The 17374-nt window shown below is 39.5% G+C and overlaps 1 protein-coding gene across 3 annotated transcripts in view; it reads left to right on the forward strand.

The window, feature by feature from the left end:
- Positions 1-17374, forward strand: part of Nek10 (NIMA related kinase 10) — a 207813-nt gene that overhangs the window by 124160 nt on the left and 66279 nt on the right. For all 3 annotated transcript variants that reach the window (XM_005317280.5, XM_040289877.2, XM_040289879.2), the window contains exons 24-26: positions 4190-4319; positions 4993-5063; positions 12747-12960. In XM_005317280.5, the coding sequence (XP_005317337.1) occupies positions 4190-4319; positions 4993-5063; positions 12747-12960 (415 nt within the window). The remainder of the gene's footprint in view (positions 1-4189; positions 4320-4992; positions 5064-12746; positions 12961-17374) is intronic.

The following is a 17374-nucleotide window of genomic DNA, read 5'->3' on the forward strand; positions in this document are numbered from 1 at the left end:
TATCAGAGTTACATATTACCAAAATGACCGATCACCCATTATGTTAATCTTGATTCCCTGACTTGAGATAGTGTTTGTCAGTGTTCTCCCTCCCTTTCCATAACTTAATCTTTGGAAGAAAATTACTTTGTGTGTTCAAACTTAAGAAATGGGAGGTTATTCTCCCTTTCCTTGAAGACGTAATATCTATTTGGAATTCTTCTGCACAAAATATTTGTCCATGTCCCTTATTTATTTATTTAGTCATTTATTTATATCAGAATGGACTCGTGCGTATTTATTGTATCCTTTGAGTTGTAATCCAATACTGTTGCCATGGACAAGACTGGATCACCCCAAATTCATGTGTGGAAGTCCTGACCTCCAATGTGATAGTGTTTGGATGTGGAGACTTTGGAAAGCAAATGGTTTGGATGAAGTCTGAGAGTATGCAGCTTGCTTCTTTCCCTCCACCACCTGAGAACACATGAGAAGGAAACTGGCTGCAACCCAGGAATAGAGCCCTTACTGGGAGCTGAATTTGTTGGACCTCCAACTTTTTGGAATGTGAAGAAGAAATGTCTGTCTTTTAATCACCTCGTCTATGGTATTTGTTATGGTAGCCCAACCTGATTAATGCATGATTTTTTTTTTTTGGTTTTGTTTCTTAAATGGTTTCATCTTTGCCTGTTAGAAGCCCTTGAAGTTGTCCTCTTCATCCATGTGAAATACTTCCATCTTTGTGAGGGTTTTTTTTTTTTTTGTCTTTTTAAAAAGAAATCTCACGTATTTCCTGACTGAGTCCTAGAATCAGCCATTTCTCCAAGAAGCCTCAATTCTTTATATTAGAGAATGGTGTTAGAAACCATGGTTTAGTGCTCAGTGTGGTTTTTTGCTACTGGAGTGTCTTAGTTTCTACGTCTTCCCATCTGGCAGAGCAAGGAGATGCAGGTGTGTACTAATCTAAGCATATGAACTTGCCTATAAATACTTCTCTGTATCTGGCTATCTATATCAACATTAAGTTAAACATGGGATCATACTGTTTTCTCCAACTCTGATCCATGACCTGTGTGGTAAAGTACCCTTCCTCCTGTAATCTCCCACTCAACAGTGAGAAACTTGGTTTCTGCCATCATTTAGGTGACAGCTCAATTCCATTTCACATGTAGAGCAGTATCAGATTCGCTAACCTTCACCCCCAGGGGAGAGAACTTTGTGGCTAGAGTAGAGTTTCCTTTGGCTTTTATCTCTTAGGAAGCTCTTTGACCTTAGAGAATTTTAAAGTTTTATCCCAGAAGCAGTGTGATGGTTGGCAACTGTGTTGTTTATCTCTTACTTTCCGTGTTTCCTATTATCTTCCAGAGAAGTGATATCTCAGTCTTTTTCAGGGGCACATTGACAACTTTTGAGAATCTGATGAAAGCTGACTTTGATGAAAGTTAACTTTGTTTTGACAAATTACCTTAAAACATCATGTCTTAATACAATAGCCTTTTTTCTCCCCCTCAATGTACTGGAGGCTGGATAACAGGGCTGGCTCCAGGGGAGTTGCTGATTGATCATTGTATGGGACTGGCCTCGATTACTTGTGTGGTCCCTTAGTTTTCAATGCCTGTCACTTGTGTCTTGAGGCCAGCTGGCTGTGGGCAGGCCTATTGGAGGAACTGGGTCATGTGTTGCTGATCATCCAGCAGGTGTGCCTATTTCTCATCATGTGGTACTGATCAAAGTGATGTCAAGAGCAGGAAACAACAAGCCCCAGAGAGCTTTCTAAGTCTTTTCTGGCATCACTTTTGCTATTATCTCATTGGCCAAAGTTAGTCATATGACCCAGCACAGAATCAAGGATTGGAGAAACTACAAAGCCACATTGCAAAAGAGAGATGGGAAGATTTTGTGGTCTTTAGTGAGAAAAAGAGGGAGATATAAAGATGAGAAAAACATAAGCAGGTAAACTGTATTCTGACAGGTGCTTTCTCCTGTATTCAAAAATTGTCTTTTGATTAAAAAAAATATTGAAGGTGGTTGTCTAAAAAAGTGGAGATGCTGGCTGGAGCACAGAAGGAACAGGAAGTGGAACGGGGATGGGGGGGGACATGGTGGAGCATCTGCTTCATGAGCCTTGAAACATGAAACAAATCTCCTGAGTTCTCAGAGATGACAACGTGGGAAATTGGTCTGTAGGGAGTGAAAGATATTTTTTCTGATGAGGATGCTATTTCTTCTTAAGACATTTTTAAATATAAGTAGCTCATGAAGGGATAATGGGAAATACCCGGACTCCTAGACCCAGCAGAATCCTGGAAAATTTTGTCCCATTGCCATATTATTGAACTAAAAAAAAAAAAAAAGCTAAATTTGAAAATAGTTAACCGAGAGACCTAGAAATAACACATTTCCCTGAAATTTTTACTATAAATCTTAAATTTGGAATTAGTCTTGTTTTCTCACAAGAATAGTAACTCCTTGTTTGTTTATTATTTATTTATTTATTTAATTTGATACCAAATATTGAACCCTGTGGTGCTTGACCACTGAGCAACATCCCCAGCCCTTTTAAAATATATTTTCTTAAATTTAGAGACAGGGTCCCACTGAGTTGCTTATGGTCTTGCTAAGTTACTGAGGCTGGGTTTGAACTTGCCATCCTCCTGCCTCAGTCTCCCAAGCTGCTGGGATTACAGGTGTGTGCCATTGTGGCTCGATCCTTGTTTATTCTCTCTAACTAATTCTGACTTATACCTACCCTGATTATTCTGATCTTGGTTTACAAGCTTCTTTATGCCTTAATCCACTGTCAAAGCCAAATCTTAATATCTACTCCATTAATTTAGAGAGCTGAGCCCTGACCTAAAGGTATATTATAGAATTGGATTATCAAACTACTTAATTTGAGACTATGTTTGTGTATGTGTTTCCATTATTGCAGTAAAACAGCAAAGATAATTAATTTCAAAAGAGGAAGGGCTTATTTTTTCTCATGATTTTGGAGGTTTTAGTCCACGGCCAGTTGGTCCCATTGCTTTTAGGACTGTGGTGAGGCTGCACCTCATCAGGGGAGCATGCAGCTGCTCACCTCATGGTATCTGGGAAACAGAGAGAGAGACAGGAAGGTGCTGGGACATCCCCATACAGGCATGTCCCCAGTGACCTAACTTCCTGCCTAGGTCCTGCCTCCCTAAAGTTCTACCACCTCTCAATAGCACCATATCCCTTTGGGGGATGATTCAAGATCCAAGACCCAAATCCTAGCAGGACATGTTTATTGAAAGCTTTTAGTTCTTACTTGAGCTTTATTCTATAAACATGAAAAAAAATTCTATCAGAAACATCCAAGGAAACAATATTCCTTTCCACATTAAATTATAAGTGACAGACCCATAAACTATCACAGATTAACTTCAACTGGAAACTCGTTGAAACTGTGTGGCCACTTCAGAAGAGGTGAACATGGTAGCTAGTGTTGTTTCCAGAAACATATTTAAATATGCTCTTCTCTCACCTTATAACCTAGAGCTGATTAGCAGAGTGAGGAAGCCATATCAGTTTTTTTTTCCCACTAACGCTGCACTATTAATCACCACAAAATCTCAGTGACATCCAATGATAAGCATTTCTTCTTAGCCTCATAGGGTCTGCAGGTTTATAGGCTATGCTGCAAAGGTAGCAGCTACCTAGGACAGACACCTTCTTCTCTTGGTAATGGAGAGAAGCTCCTAGCAGGACAAGTGGAAACATTCAATACCTGTTAAGACTGAGACGCTGCTCTGGCACACTTGTCACTTCCCCCATTTTATTGGCCAAAGCAAGAAAACACAGTCAAAACTGAAGGCAGGAGTCAGTAAACGAACTATGCCCAGCAAGTTCTCTAGAGCAAGAAAGAACTAGGGCGGACAATTTCACCTACCACAGAGGGGTTGTTCTTTCCAGAAATAAACATCCTCAGACACATACCAGGTCATGTTTTCTATGTTTTATTGATATTTAGTGCTTAATCTGAATTGCTTGGTTGTGCTTCTTGATTCTTCTGAGGCTGGGAGGTTTCCAAGATACCTTTTAGTATGTTTACTTGAAATTTTGATTAGGAGTTGCAAGTCCTTTTCAAAGATATCTCCAATAACAGTTTGGAAACTGGATCATCTTCCTGTGCTGACGCGCCCTCCACCCCCATTTCTGGGTATCTATTAACATCCTACACATATTTCAGCCCAGAGGTGCTGAAGAGCGAGCCTTACGGGGAGAAGGCTGACGTCTGGGCGGCAGGCTGCATCCTGTATCAGATGGCCACCCTGAGTCCTCCCTTCTGCAGCACCAACATGCTCTCCTTGGCTACAAAAGTAAGGAAAGTTGGAAGACAAAAGGTCTCGTGTTGCCAACAGGCCATTCATTTACTTCCTAACAGAAATTATGTGATTTTATTCAAATGTTGATTGAAAGCGACATTGCTTTATTAACTGCACGATCCGACTTATTTTTTCTCCTTTCTTCTAAATATAGGCCACATGCTGTGCACATTTCCATATCCAACTGCATTCATTCATTCATCATAGAAATTTATAAAATATGAATATATCAAGTTACTTTTGGTCTCTTATTATTATTTAAAAAATTTTTTTATAGTTATATATGGACACCATGCCTTTATTTGTTTATTTTTATATGGTGCTAAGGATGGAACCCCCAGTACCTCACATGTGCTAGGCAAGTGCTCTGCCACTAAGCTACAGCCCAAGCCCCTGGTCTCTTATTTTTAATTGCAGTTTGGACTGCCCACAACCCAGCATATGGTATTACCCCATGCATCTTTTTATTATGAATCTAAGGTGAACTGTAGCCCAGCATGGGGAATATAATTCAGTGTTCTAGAACTGTTTAATTGATGTTAATTTTTGGGATGTTTTTATCTCTGATTAAATTTTGTGCATGCACTTCATGTTGTGGCTAAGGATCATTGCTCTAAGATGCCAACAGCCCCATCACATCTACCACTGCAGTCTGTTTGTTTTGCAGATAGTGGAGGCGGTATATGAACCAGTGCCAGAAGGCATCTACTCTGAGAAGGTGACAGATACCATCAGCAGGTAATTAATCTCACAACTTCCAACATATAGGGACCGTCAAGAAGTATCTCACATCTATAAACATTCACTATTTAGGTGGAGGGGAAGGGTCCCCACCTAATCCAAACCTGGAAAGATGTTTGTGTATCACCAGTAGTCGTGAACCTTCTGGAAGCCATTGGAATATCCAAGAGGACATAGTAGAAAATATCATGCAAACACTAGAATGATTATTTGGAAGGCTTCTTATCAACTTGTAAAACGCATGTGACATGAAACTAAGTGAAGAAAATAGGATATGAAACTGGAAGTATGACAAGAAGCATAAAAGCCTGCACAAATATGGAAAAAAGCCAGGAGGAGAACACAGGAAACTGAAGAAGGTCATGTCCAAGGATAAAATTGTAGATACCTTTTCATGTCTAATTCTTAAATTGGCAATATTGTCCTTTATAGTAAGTTGTCAAGGAAAATCAGAAGCTCTGGCCATCAAAATAGTAGGAAAGTAATGAAAGTCATTATTTCCATGCATTCTCAAAGTTCTGACCAGTCCCTCCTGGCCCCATGAGGCTGTCCCCACTCGTCTCTCACCTGGCCCCTTCTGCTCTTTCTCCTGCTCCCTAGGTTCCAGCTATCTCCTCCTACTCCTTTGTCCTTGCTTTTACTTTATTTCTAAACTCTTCCCTCCGATGTATGCATGATATAGGCCCTCACTCCGCTTGGCTCTCTACTGGAACCCACTCTGCCCACCCCACTGCCTCTCAGAGCTCTCTAGCCCCCTTACCTGCTTCATAAAACTCAGTCCCATCACCCCTGAAATATACACATGCATAAACCCCTGTTTGTTGATTGTCTGTCTCTTCCCTACCACAAAGTAAACTCAAGAGCAAGAACTCTGTCATCTTGCTTCTTACCAGTTTAGTCTCCAGAACAGTGCTCGGCACAGAGTAGACCCTGGATGTGTGAATGGATCACTTTGGTTTGGCTGATTGCTATTTCCAGACCATCTCAGGTAGTCGAGTCAGCCCAATGTGATTTCTGTGCTCCATTGAGCTGTACCACATCCTCATCTTGGACTGTAGAAATTCTAGAGTCAGCCCAAAGGGAATCTTTTTCATCCCCTTCCCAAGTGTTTTAAACCTTGCTTTGGCTTCTGTCTCTGATGGACCATAATGGTCATGTTACTAAGGGTAGTCTGCTTTCCCTAGGCTTCTCCCCTCTGGTTCATGTTTCCTACTAATAATTACCCCTACTCTATTTTAGGATTATTTCTTGAACCTTTCTTGTTTGGCATAATGCTGGCCTACAGTCTTACGAGTCTCAGGCTGTGGAGCCAGGCCTAGCAGGGGCAGAGCGCTTGCTGTGAACTGCAGATGGTGGCCAAGGGGTTTCTGCATCTGCGTTTCCTCAACCAGTAAAATGGCGATTGTAATGTAATAGTACCAACCTCATCAGGTCCGTGTGACAATTACGCAAAGTAACATATGCAAACCACTTGGCATAGGGTTGAGGAAATGGCAAATACTTGCACAGTTTGGGCAGTTATCACTGTTAATGTTATGGGAAACGGGCTGGATTCTCTTCCTAAATCATCTGAGTTTCACATATTCTCAGTCATGCCTTGTTGCCAATGAATCCAGACAATTTATTTCTATGATTCATGCCTCTTCTCTGTTATTTGTTTTTGGAAAGTACCTTATATATTGAAGAAGTCTCTGGAGATGGCAAGATGAAGATACTATATTTGCTCATTTAATTTCTCCTTTTCATGGATAGTTGAGTGCCATAGAGGGAAGGGGAGAGATACCAGAGAAAAAGGTACAGAGGCAGCAGTCTGACTTTGTGCAACTGAGCTGCAGGACTGTCCCTTTTGAAAGGTTCCCTGGCCATCAACACATTTTTTAGGATCAGTAGACCAGTGTGGGGGGCGAGGGGCTGAGGGGAGTCAGATAGCAACATTACAGTGCAAAAATTTAGAGCATCACTAGGTTCTAGACTGCATTGGCTTCTAAACCCTCTTCTGCCACTCATTTTAACTCGTCTGAGCTTCATTTTCTCGTCTGTGCTGTGTGGCTAGCAATATTAACTACTGCGTGGGCTTTGTTCTGAAGCTTAACTAAGATCATGCTGCTGACACACTTTTTATGTTGTAAAACCTCTATAAAGTTGGATACTGTTATTAATAACATTATTATGTGAAGTGACAACTGAAATAGGATACTACCATGAAAGTATATGATATTATTTGCAGAATTAAGTATAAAAAAACAAATTATAAATGTGATGAAGGGCAATAAAGGGGGCCATGAAAGATGGTAGAAGGACCTGGCTTAGTACGAGGAGTTAGAGACTGTTTTTCTGAAGAAGGGACATGTAACCTGAGACCTGAATAACCCATAATTCTCAAATGGTGAACAGGGGCGGAGAAAGCATTTCCTGGACCAGCATCTGTGAAAGCTTCACTGGTTCATTTGAGGAATGGGAAGAAAGTGGAGATGGAGCATCTCAAGTAAGGAAGAAAAAGCCAGAAAATGATTTGGGGCAGGAAGGGCAACAAGGGCCAGAGGATGTAGGTGCTGTGGACTGTGTTGTGGGTTCTGGATCTTTAACTGGAGCACTGCAGGGAGGACTGACGGGTTATCAGCAGACTGACACATCGTGAAATGACTTATTTAGCAAAGACCATGCTGGCTGCTCTACGGGGAGCAGAGGGAGGGCATGAGAATGGAAGAGGAGATCACAGTTGATGGTGACTGATGGAGGGGTGATGAAGGAGGAGGAGAGAGGTGAGATCGTTACCACCCCGGGGTGGATGTTGTCTGCATATTTGAGGGCATGATCCTAAGAAGATTCAAAATACTTTGATGAAGTGGGAAAGTGGAATGATTTTGAAAATACGAGAAGAATGGGCTTTATTCCATAGAGCTTCAGAATAAGGAGCAAAGACCTAAAGGGGGTAAAAGTTACAAGCAGGATAAGGTCAGCTCACCACGACAAAGTGTAGGCCAGAATTAGAGGCATACACCGTACAGGAGGCCACTGGTGGGTTGTGAGCTCACTGTCACCAGAGGGTGAATGATCACCTATTAGGGGATTCCAGATGAAATGTTTTTGAAGGTGCTTTCCATTTAAAATACTAAGATGCCATAATAAGTTAGAACTGACAATTTAATTTTGCAAACTGACTGTAAATTAAGATTGCAGGGTGCATTCTGTAACAGACGGTATTTTCATTTCAAGCTATTCAAGACTCCTCACTGTCTGGGTTCACAATTGCAAAGTTTTATCTTTAGGAAATTTGACATAAAACCAAAATCAGTTGTGAGTTACATGCGATTGCATGTTTAATTTGCTTTGGATTTTTAGTATTTAAAAGTTAAGTTCCAAGAGAATTAGGGAACACTTTCAAATTTCCTAATTTCTTAGCCTCCTGTTTTCTTCAAGAACAATGCAAGGGACATATGCAATTAAAATCTCAGCAAATTATTAGGTTCAGAGCCAATCACTGTAGCTTGACAGAGGCTTCTAAGAGAGGGGAAAGTTTACTGTAATCATTCTTAAACTGTTCATTGCTTCCAGTCACGTCTATCTTCTTTCTTCCACTTTACTATCATCTCATTCTTGTCAAGTAGAGCTCACACAATTTGCATCTCTAATGTGCAGGATCTTTCCTTTTTCCTGTTTGTTTATGTGGCATATAAGCACATTTTGTTAACGAAACTTTTCTTTTCTAGCAAGCTTTTAAATTAAGAGAATAACTTAGCAGCTCTGGAGTTTGGGGTAGAAAATAAATACATCTTGTTGCTCTGCCCAGTACCAGCATGACTATTTTTACCTTCCAGTACACTCTTAGGAGAGTATTGTCTGTTTTCTTTTTTAAAAGGAAGAACATTTCCTTTTATGCACAAAATATTTCAATTGCCTTATTTTTCTCTCTCTGCGCCTGGTTGCATAAGCTGTCTGGCGCTTTGTTTCAGAGGCAGTCATAATGACTAAAGAAGCTAATGCTAGCCGTGAGCTCTAAGGACAAGTAGAGCAAGTGGATCTTTACATTTTTTACCCCCACTTCAACTCTTGTTTCATAAAACATGAAATGAATACAATTGAACATTGTATTCCTCTCACTTTTTTTTCTCCATCTCATCTCTCAGAGTTGTGGGGACAAAGTGGGTGAGAAGAGGGGAACATCCCATATTTTTTCTAGAACAAGACTTGATGCTTATCTGAAAATCATTGGAGCATCATACAGGCTGAGGATATTCTATCAATCTACAGTGTGTGTTTGACTTTGACTCACTCAGTGGAAATTCTCTGAAATAACCGAAGCTGGGAGTTATTTCAGAGCAATGAGACTAGACTGAAACTTCTGATTGGAGATGTTCTTGGGAGGGCACAAGGCTGTGGTCAATCCATTTGGGCTATAGATAGGTCAGTTCTTTAGATGTTGGTGCTGAGTTTGCTTCATTCATTCGCTCATTGCTGGATAGCTGTCAGGACCCAGATTCCATTTCACATGCTGACTTCTCAGATCATAGTGATGGTGGAAACACCTCTTGCCCCTCAAGAAGTTTCCCCTCCAGCGGTGAATCAGGCCATTGCAAGACAATAATTATGATAGTTTTAAGTACTTCAAATGTACACAGTGCATTGAGAACATATAAAAGAGGAAAAGTAAGTCTTTCTGAAAGCATTCCAAATAGTCTTCCCAATGGAGACTTGAAAATGTGAATTTGGGCAGAAAGATAAGAGATGGTATCTGGGAAAGCTCAGGGTACTATCAAGAAGAAAAATCAAGCAGATGGTCTAAAATAAGCAAAGAAATATGTGGCATAGGAGAGCCCTGGACTGTTTGGAAAAGTGCAGGTAGGAGCATTTGATGTGTGGCTGGGAGATGGGAAAGAGAGGAGGGAGATAAGTACCAGATCAACTGGGACCTTACATGGCATTCTGGGAATTTTAATTTTATCTTACTGGACTTGGAAGCTATTGAGGAATTTTCAATCTGGCCCTTCATACTAATTATGATGCTAAACTGCATCTCCCTGCTGATACCTTTTCTAATGAGGCCAAATATAGGGTGGGGAGGAGCCTTGGGAGAGGAAGAGATAGCTAAATGCCAGGAGAGGGAGATAATTTCTCTTCCCATTTATCATAATATTTTAAAATAACCACATGATTTCTGAAACAAACATGCTGCTTTTTGTTAAAAAATAATCAGCTAACAATTTACCTGCTAATGTCATCTTGAATTATTTTAAATATTTGCAATCTGAAAATTTATAATATTTGTGCTAACAAAAGGTCTAGATACAGGGTTGTTTTTTGGTTTTTTTTTTTTTTGCTCATAAGGTAGTCAAAATAACACTAGGGCAACCTAGAATTTTAGCAGCTTTAATCTTTTTGGCTAATTAAGCAAAAGTAGATGAAGAATCTGATTTAATTAAAAGGCAAATTTCAACAACTTAGCTTCTTTTGTGATTATGAGCAAAAGCAAGAAACTTTACAAATATGTCATCATAGCACAGCACAGAATTGGCTTTATGTGCCTGTGACTAGTGCAAGCCCCTATGCTCAAATGGTCCTGAGTTTGGGGTTTAAGACTTTGTATATAAGGTCCTGAAATTCTTTCTTTTAAAAAAATTTATATATGACAGCGGAATGCATTATAATTCTTATTACACATATAGAGCACAATTTTTCATATCTCTGGTTGTATACATAGTAAATTCACACCAATTCGTGTCTTCATACCTGTACTTTGGATAATAATGACCATCACATCCCACCATCATTAATAACCCCACGCATGTCAGGATGGAGCAAGTGCCCTGCTGCATCTCGGGAAGCAAAGAAAAGACCTCTCCTGACTAGGCTGGCAACATCATGGCACACTTGGTGGACAACTCAGGGGGTGCCTCTTCCCACCCCTGGCCTGTGTTCCAGGTGCATCCCACCTGCACAGAGATTGTAATCTCTTGGGGGTCGCTCATCTAACATCAGGTGGGATGCTGAACTGTAAGAAGGGCAGTTTGACTTTTCCAGTTCCCACTGGAGCTCCCTGTTTTCATTTGCAGGGGACATCCACAGACTATGTAGCTGGCCCTATTCCCACATTCTCTTGCTTATATTTGTACATAACAAATGCACAGAGTGAACTTTGTTAAATATGAATTCAGCAGATGTGCAGAGTGCCTGTTATAACCATAGTGGGAGCCCACTGCCTTAGAATTGAAAAAGAAAAAGATGAACACAGATCAGAAAATGATAGTGTCTTAGAATCTGATTAAAACTCTTATGTGGTTTAGTCCTGATTAATAAACTCAATAAGAGGGAATCATTGGCAAATTATCATTTTGAGTCTCATTTTGACTTCTGTTGTGAAGAATATTTGTGGACTGATGGAGAAAGCAGTGCAGGCAAAAGATAGATTGAGTGAGGATGTGTTGCTAAGTCATATACTGATGTGAAAGTTAGATATTTTCCTCAAAATTCAAGTTAAATTTGATTGAAAAGTATGCATGATTCAGTACAATTAGAGAATTTGAATTAAAAAATAGATAACATTCTATTCTGGATACCGCAAGTAATTGAATGATCTTGGTATTTGGTTTCTGTAACATGAACAATACTCCCTTTACTATACTGAATGATATACTTCCAAAATCATAGGAAATATTAGCATGCAATGTGTCAAATGAGTTACTTTAAATTACTTTTGTTAAAGACAAATAAAATTGAAGATGACGGTTTGGAGATGCCCTATGGCAGACTGTCTATAACTGCTCATCCAAAACTTCAATCATCACGATTTCCCTGAAATTCTATCTCCTATCATAAACAAAATGCAAAATATAAACTTCATATCCTTGTCAGCATGATTCAGTGAAATCAAACCAATCCTCCGCAGTCGAATCAACTTAAACACTCCCAGTTGCTTTAAAAAGAATGACATGTAACAGCCAGTCACAAAAAAAAGGTCCAGATACTTCCTCATTTATCTTCTACAGACTATGCTGCCAGGCAAGACTCTTGTTCTCAGTTCAGACCTCCTGGTTTGGGGGACTGCTCTTTTGGGTGCCCAGTGAAGTTCCATAATTTAAAAAGTTGATCCAGTTTTATTTTGACCCTATTATAGACAACTTCAACCTCTAAGTAACTGGATTATATTTTATACTTATGACCTTGTGTTTTGTAAGACTGAATCATCAAAGTGTATTGTTAATGACAACATTCAGCTGGAAAAGGCCAATAAGTTGTGACACCCCCCCCCGCCCCCCTCCAAAACTGTCCTTCCTTTTGGTGCATCAAAGGTGATCATCAGGGACTGTGTACTGGGGTCCCTCTTTGTTCTACTGACCAGTGAGCTGAGAGTAACTTCAGAAGGCAGTTGACCCACACAGGGGATGATGATGAGCCCCTCTGCCTATACTGAAGCCTAAGGAACAGCTTCACACCAACCTGTGGCCCTTGCCTACCTGCCTACATGCAAAGAAATAGTCCTGCCTCCCTCTCTCTCCCTGGCTCTCTAAATACCCTTTGGGAGGTGTTGGATTCAAACTTACGTTTGATTCCTATCTTATCCGGGTTTTCTTGGGTGCAGATACCATGGTGGACTCTGTAGCATAGTTTAATTTTGACCTTCCACATCCCAGGTCTGGTCCTGACATTCATTCAGTGTTGTAATTGGCTCATCCCTTGTCTCAGGTGCCTGACTCCCGATGCAGAAATCCGTCCCGACATTGTAGAAGTCAGTTCGATGATATCAGATGTCATGATGAAGTATTTAGACAACTTATCGACATCCCAGCTGGCCTTGGAGAAGAAACTGGAACGGGAACGGAGGCGCACGCAGAGATATTTTATGGAAGCCAACAGGAACGCCGTCACATGTCACCAGGAGCTGGCCCTGCTATCTCACGTGAGTGCTCATCTCTCGATCTACTAGACTGTCTAAAGATGTTCTGGCTTGTTTTGAGGAAAATCCAAAGTTAGGAAAATATTTGTTACGTGAAATATTTCAGTATTATGTAGTTACAGATTATATCCATTTTCTATTTTAAAGATATAAATAACTCAATATGACTGGCCTTCCAAAACAACTAATCCATACTTCATTGTATATTTTTACAAAATCAGAAGTGTCAAAAAGTTCTCCCGGCAGTTCTTCAAGTTTAAATCATGGTCTTTGTGGAAACAGCTGTGGATGCTTATATTTTATTTCTTCAGCAATCTCTACCTTTGGGAACATGTATGAAATGGGAGTTCATTCAGAGATGGAAATCACATTTGCCTTTAAATTTTTTTTTTACTGGTCTCTCTGTCATTGCTGCCATTGCTCTTTGTGGTCATGAAAAAGTTACAATGCTTCAAATCAGAATGTATTTTTAATTTTTTTTTTTTTGCCAGTAACCTGTAGATTATTTTGACATATACATGTTTTTCTGAACAAGGCTTGAAGAAAGAGTGCTAAAGCTGTGGGTTTCCACATGTGCCAGCAGGGGTGTCGGTCATGCTCTTGTTGCTGCCTTCTTTCCCCACCTTTGTGCCTTTGTTTTAACCTTGACCCACGATCGATCCATGGTTTGCTTGTGCTCTGGGTCTCCCCCAGCAGGGATCATGGAAAGGATCTTTCGAACCAAGTGTTCTTTTCCTCTGTCCTCACGGTGGTGCCCAAGGAAGAAGGATCATAAAACTAATTCTTGGTCAAGGTACCTGATCATTCAATTCCTTCCCAGGACCAGAAGACTTGTTGTACTTCAGCTGGTAAAATTTTATAAGAAGTTGAGCTCCAAGAAGAGACAGTTCTGACTTTCTTGAATAACAGTAACTCCAGTGAATTTCTTTCTAAAAAGAAGGAGAGCACTACTGTTTCATGGGTTTCTCTTGAGGTGTTTGGATTCCAGAAGTTGAAGATTCAATGTAGGGAACTCTTACCTTCGTTGCTTTAAGTGCTGGGCCACCTTAATGTAACTTCACAGAACAATCCATGATGATTTTCGAAGGCCTCAGCTCATGCTTAGGAGCATATAACTTGGAGTTATTGCTCTGAATGAACACAGTTAAATCTCATACACAGGGACTAAGAGCTTACTATGGCTTGTTATTTTACTGCCTGACTCTAAAAGCCAGGCAACAATAAGAAATACGTTGTTCTATGTGTGCCACAATGCTTTCCTAATAGTAGACTAGATTGCAAGAGAGTCAGTTATTTTTATATGTCTTAAGTATCTGGAGCCTTCTATTAAGTTCCACTCTGCAAAGCTACTTAAACCAACTTCCAGTGGGATGTGAAAGAGTCACTTAACATGAAGTTCGTGTGACTGACATGGGGGTGGGTGGAGTTAGTTTAAAATCAAACAGTAAAAAAATCCTCTTGAGCAAAACACCTTAAGAAGGACCATTTCACATATTTCTTTATTTTCAGTTCTCAGTTATTTAAGAAAATTCTGTTCTATGGAAACTTTCAAACATAGAAGCAAAGCCCACTTCTTGTGCTCACTGCCCTCCCTGCCAGCTTCAACCATTAGCTACTTGATGTAAATCTTAGGTCTTTTCTATCCCCGTGCACTTCTTACTCCCTGACTTTCCCAGATTATTTTGAAGCAAATCCAAGATACCATATTTTTTCATCCCTCAATATTTTGATTGATGAGAGACAGTTTTACAGTAGAAATTTAACTCTTGGACCATGGCCAGGTAAGGCAAGGGGAAAGCTCTGGAGTCAAGGGAGGGGCTATGAGGTTCTTCAGGTTATATCCTCATCTGTGGATTAGGGGAAAATTCTACTTACTTTCTAGGGTATTAGGATTAAGGAAATTACTGTGTTTGAATATACTATGCAGCTTCAAAAAGTGGCAAAAAAATTTAAGGTAGCACCAATTATGTAGCATCAATTATGAGTAAAGCATATACCAAAGGAATAGTTCATTGCTGTAAAAATGTATGCTATCTTGTCCAAGTGGTCATTAACATTAAATGTGTTTGTCAATCATGCATTTAATACACATTTATTGAGCATCTACTGTTAGCCAGCCTCACAGAGTACCTGCAGGGAGCACACTCAGCCTTTTTTGGACCATAAAGAAATGCTTTACTTTAAAACACAGTTTTTATTACTGTTTTAAAGAGTCATAAAATATCTTCTCCCCTTGTACTATTTTAAGTATGCTGACAATTTTTTCTTTCAAGATTAACCAGACATTAAATAAAAAGAAAAAAAAAAAAAAACAAAAGACAACTTGATTAAAGAACCAAGGAGGAAATATTGCTTTTCATCAAACGAAAGTATGCAGTTAATTGGCATTGTCCTCTGGGTACCAATTATTATTTTTAAAAATTTACATTTACACCAGTGGTGGCAGAATTATGGGTACAAAGTGTTATATCTTTTTTTTCTTAAGCAGTATTATGATTGTTTCATTTCAAGTATAGTAGAATGTTCTCCCAGAGCTGTTAATGTCAAAAATGGAGTTACACAATCCAATGATGAATGGTAGTGAAAGGGAACAGAAATTAGTGGGCTCAGTGGAACTTTATGAATTCCCAGCACCAATAAGAGGATCCATCTGTGAATTACTGAAATTTTACAAACCAGTGGGTAAGCAAACAATTGATAAGAACATTAAAGGCTCCAGTCTCATGGGTGAGTATGCTATTTACTCTCACATTTTAGCTTATTCTTAATTATGGCAATTTTCTTAATAGGCCAGTAAAGACAAGAACAAATACGTATTTCAAAAGGGCAGAGATATCTTCACTAATGATGTTCTCTCCTATGTGCTGCAGTTTACCCACTGAAAAAGTGAAGCAAGACTTTTTCCTTTTGAAGAACATTAGTTAACCTTTTTAATTTTTGTAATTCAAAATAAGAGATCATCTGTTGAAGGCTACCTAGGTTGGTTCCATAGTTTAGCTATTGTGAATCAAGCAGCTGTAAACATTGATGTGGCTGCATCACTGTAGTCTGCTGATTTTAAGTAGAAACCTACGAGTGGGAGGACTGGGTCAAATGGTGGTTCCACTCCAGGTTTTCTTAGGATGGAATATCACTCAGCCTTCAAGAAGAATGAAATTATGGCATTTTCACTGATAAATGGATGGAACTGGAGAATATTATGCTAAGTGAAATAAACCAATCCCAAAGAATGGAAGGCCAAATGTTTCTCTGATATGCAGATGCTAATTCACAACAAGGGCAACAGGGGACAGGGTGGAGGGAAGAATAGAGAATACAAATAGTTTAGATTAGACAAAGGGGAATGATGGGAGAGGAAGGGGTATGGGGATGGGAATGATAGTAAAATGAATCGGACATTATTACCCTGTGTGCATATGTGATTACATGACCTGTGTAACTCATCATCATGTTCAACCAAATGAATGAGAAGTTATACTCCATTCATGTACAATGTACTGTCATGTATAACTAATTTGAACAAATAAAAAACAAAAACAATATAAGAGATCATAAGGAGAACACAGAGTTGAGAATGATAAGAATTAACCAAGAATAGAATAATTCTTGTCCAATAATTAAAAGGCCTCATAATGGAGAGGGCATTGTGGCCAAACCATGACTCGTGTTTTGCCACTATGTATTGAACACACAAAATCCTTACCTTGGGTGTATTATTCTACAGGAGAAAAAAATTCAGTTACAGACATTTCTAAAGAGGATATTGCAAATAGAAGGATCAGCATCAGAAAAATTAGATCCCCAAAAACCTGGAGAATCATGAAAATTTTCATTCTGTCCCAATTTTGGGGATTTGGGGGAGACAACTTTAAACGGATATATGCAGGAGTAACAAATCATCTGTTTACACATATAAGTGAGTTGAGTTAAATGTTCCAGGGAGACTGTTAGTAGAAATCATGAGCAGAGTGTGCGTCCGCATGGCCCGATCTGCAGGGGCTGCTTCTCTCCCTGTGGTTTATCTTCACCACCCCTGTTTTAAAGCCAGATGATTTCTTTTCACTAGTTTGGCAAGTTCACTGAGTTTGGAAAACTGCTTTTACATCCATAATCGACTATCAGGGAGTGACAGAGAAAAATGAAAAAAATGCTTGCTGTCTTAAATTAATAATGAAAGAACCAAGATTTGTTCAGTGTCTTCTGAATGTAAATCATTATGCTCAGTATTATGAAGGTTATAAAAAATTACAAACAGTGGTCCCAGTAATGAAGTGGCTTATAATATACTTGGGAAGACCAGACAGATAATGGGAGGAAACTGCTAATGATTCAGGACAGTTTGGGTAGACAACAAATGAGGTATGTGGGGATACCACAGGGAGGCTCCCTGAGCAAACAGGGAAGACTGGGCCTTCGT

Source organism: Ictidomys tridecemlineatus, chromosome 2 (assembly GCF_052094955.1).
Source record: "Ictidomys tridecemlineatus isolate mIctTri1 chromosome 2, mIctTri1.hap1, whole genome shotgun sequence".
Classification (NCBI taxonomy): Eukaryota; Metazoa; Chordata; class Mammalia; order Rodentia; family Sciuridae; genus Ictidomys; species Ictidomys tridecemlineatus.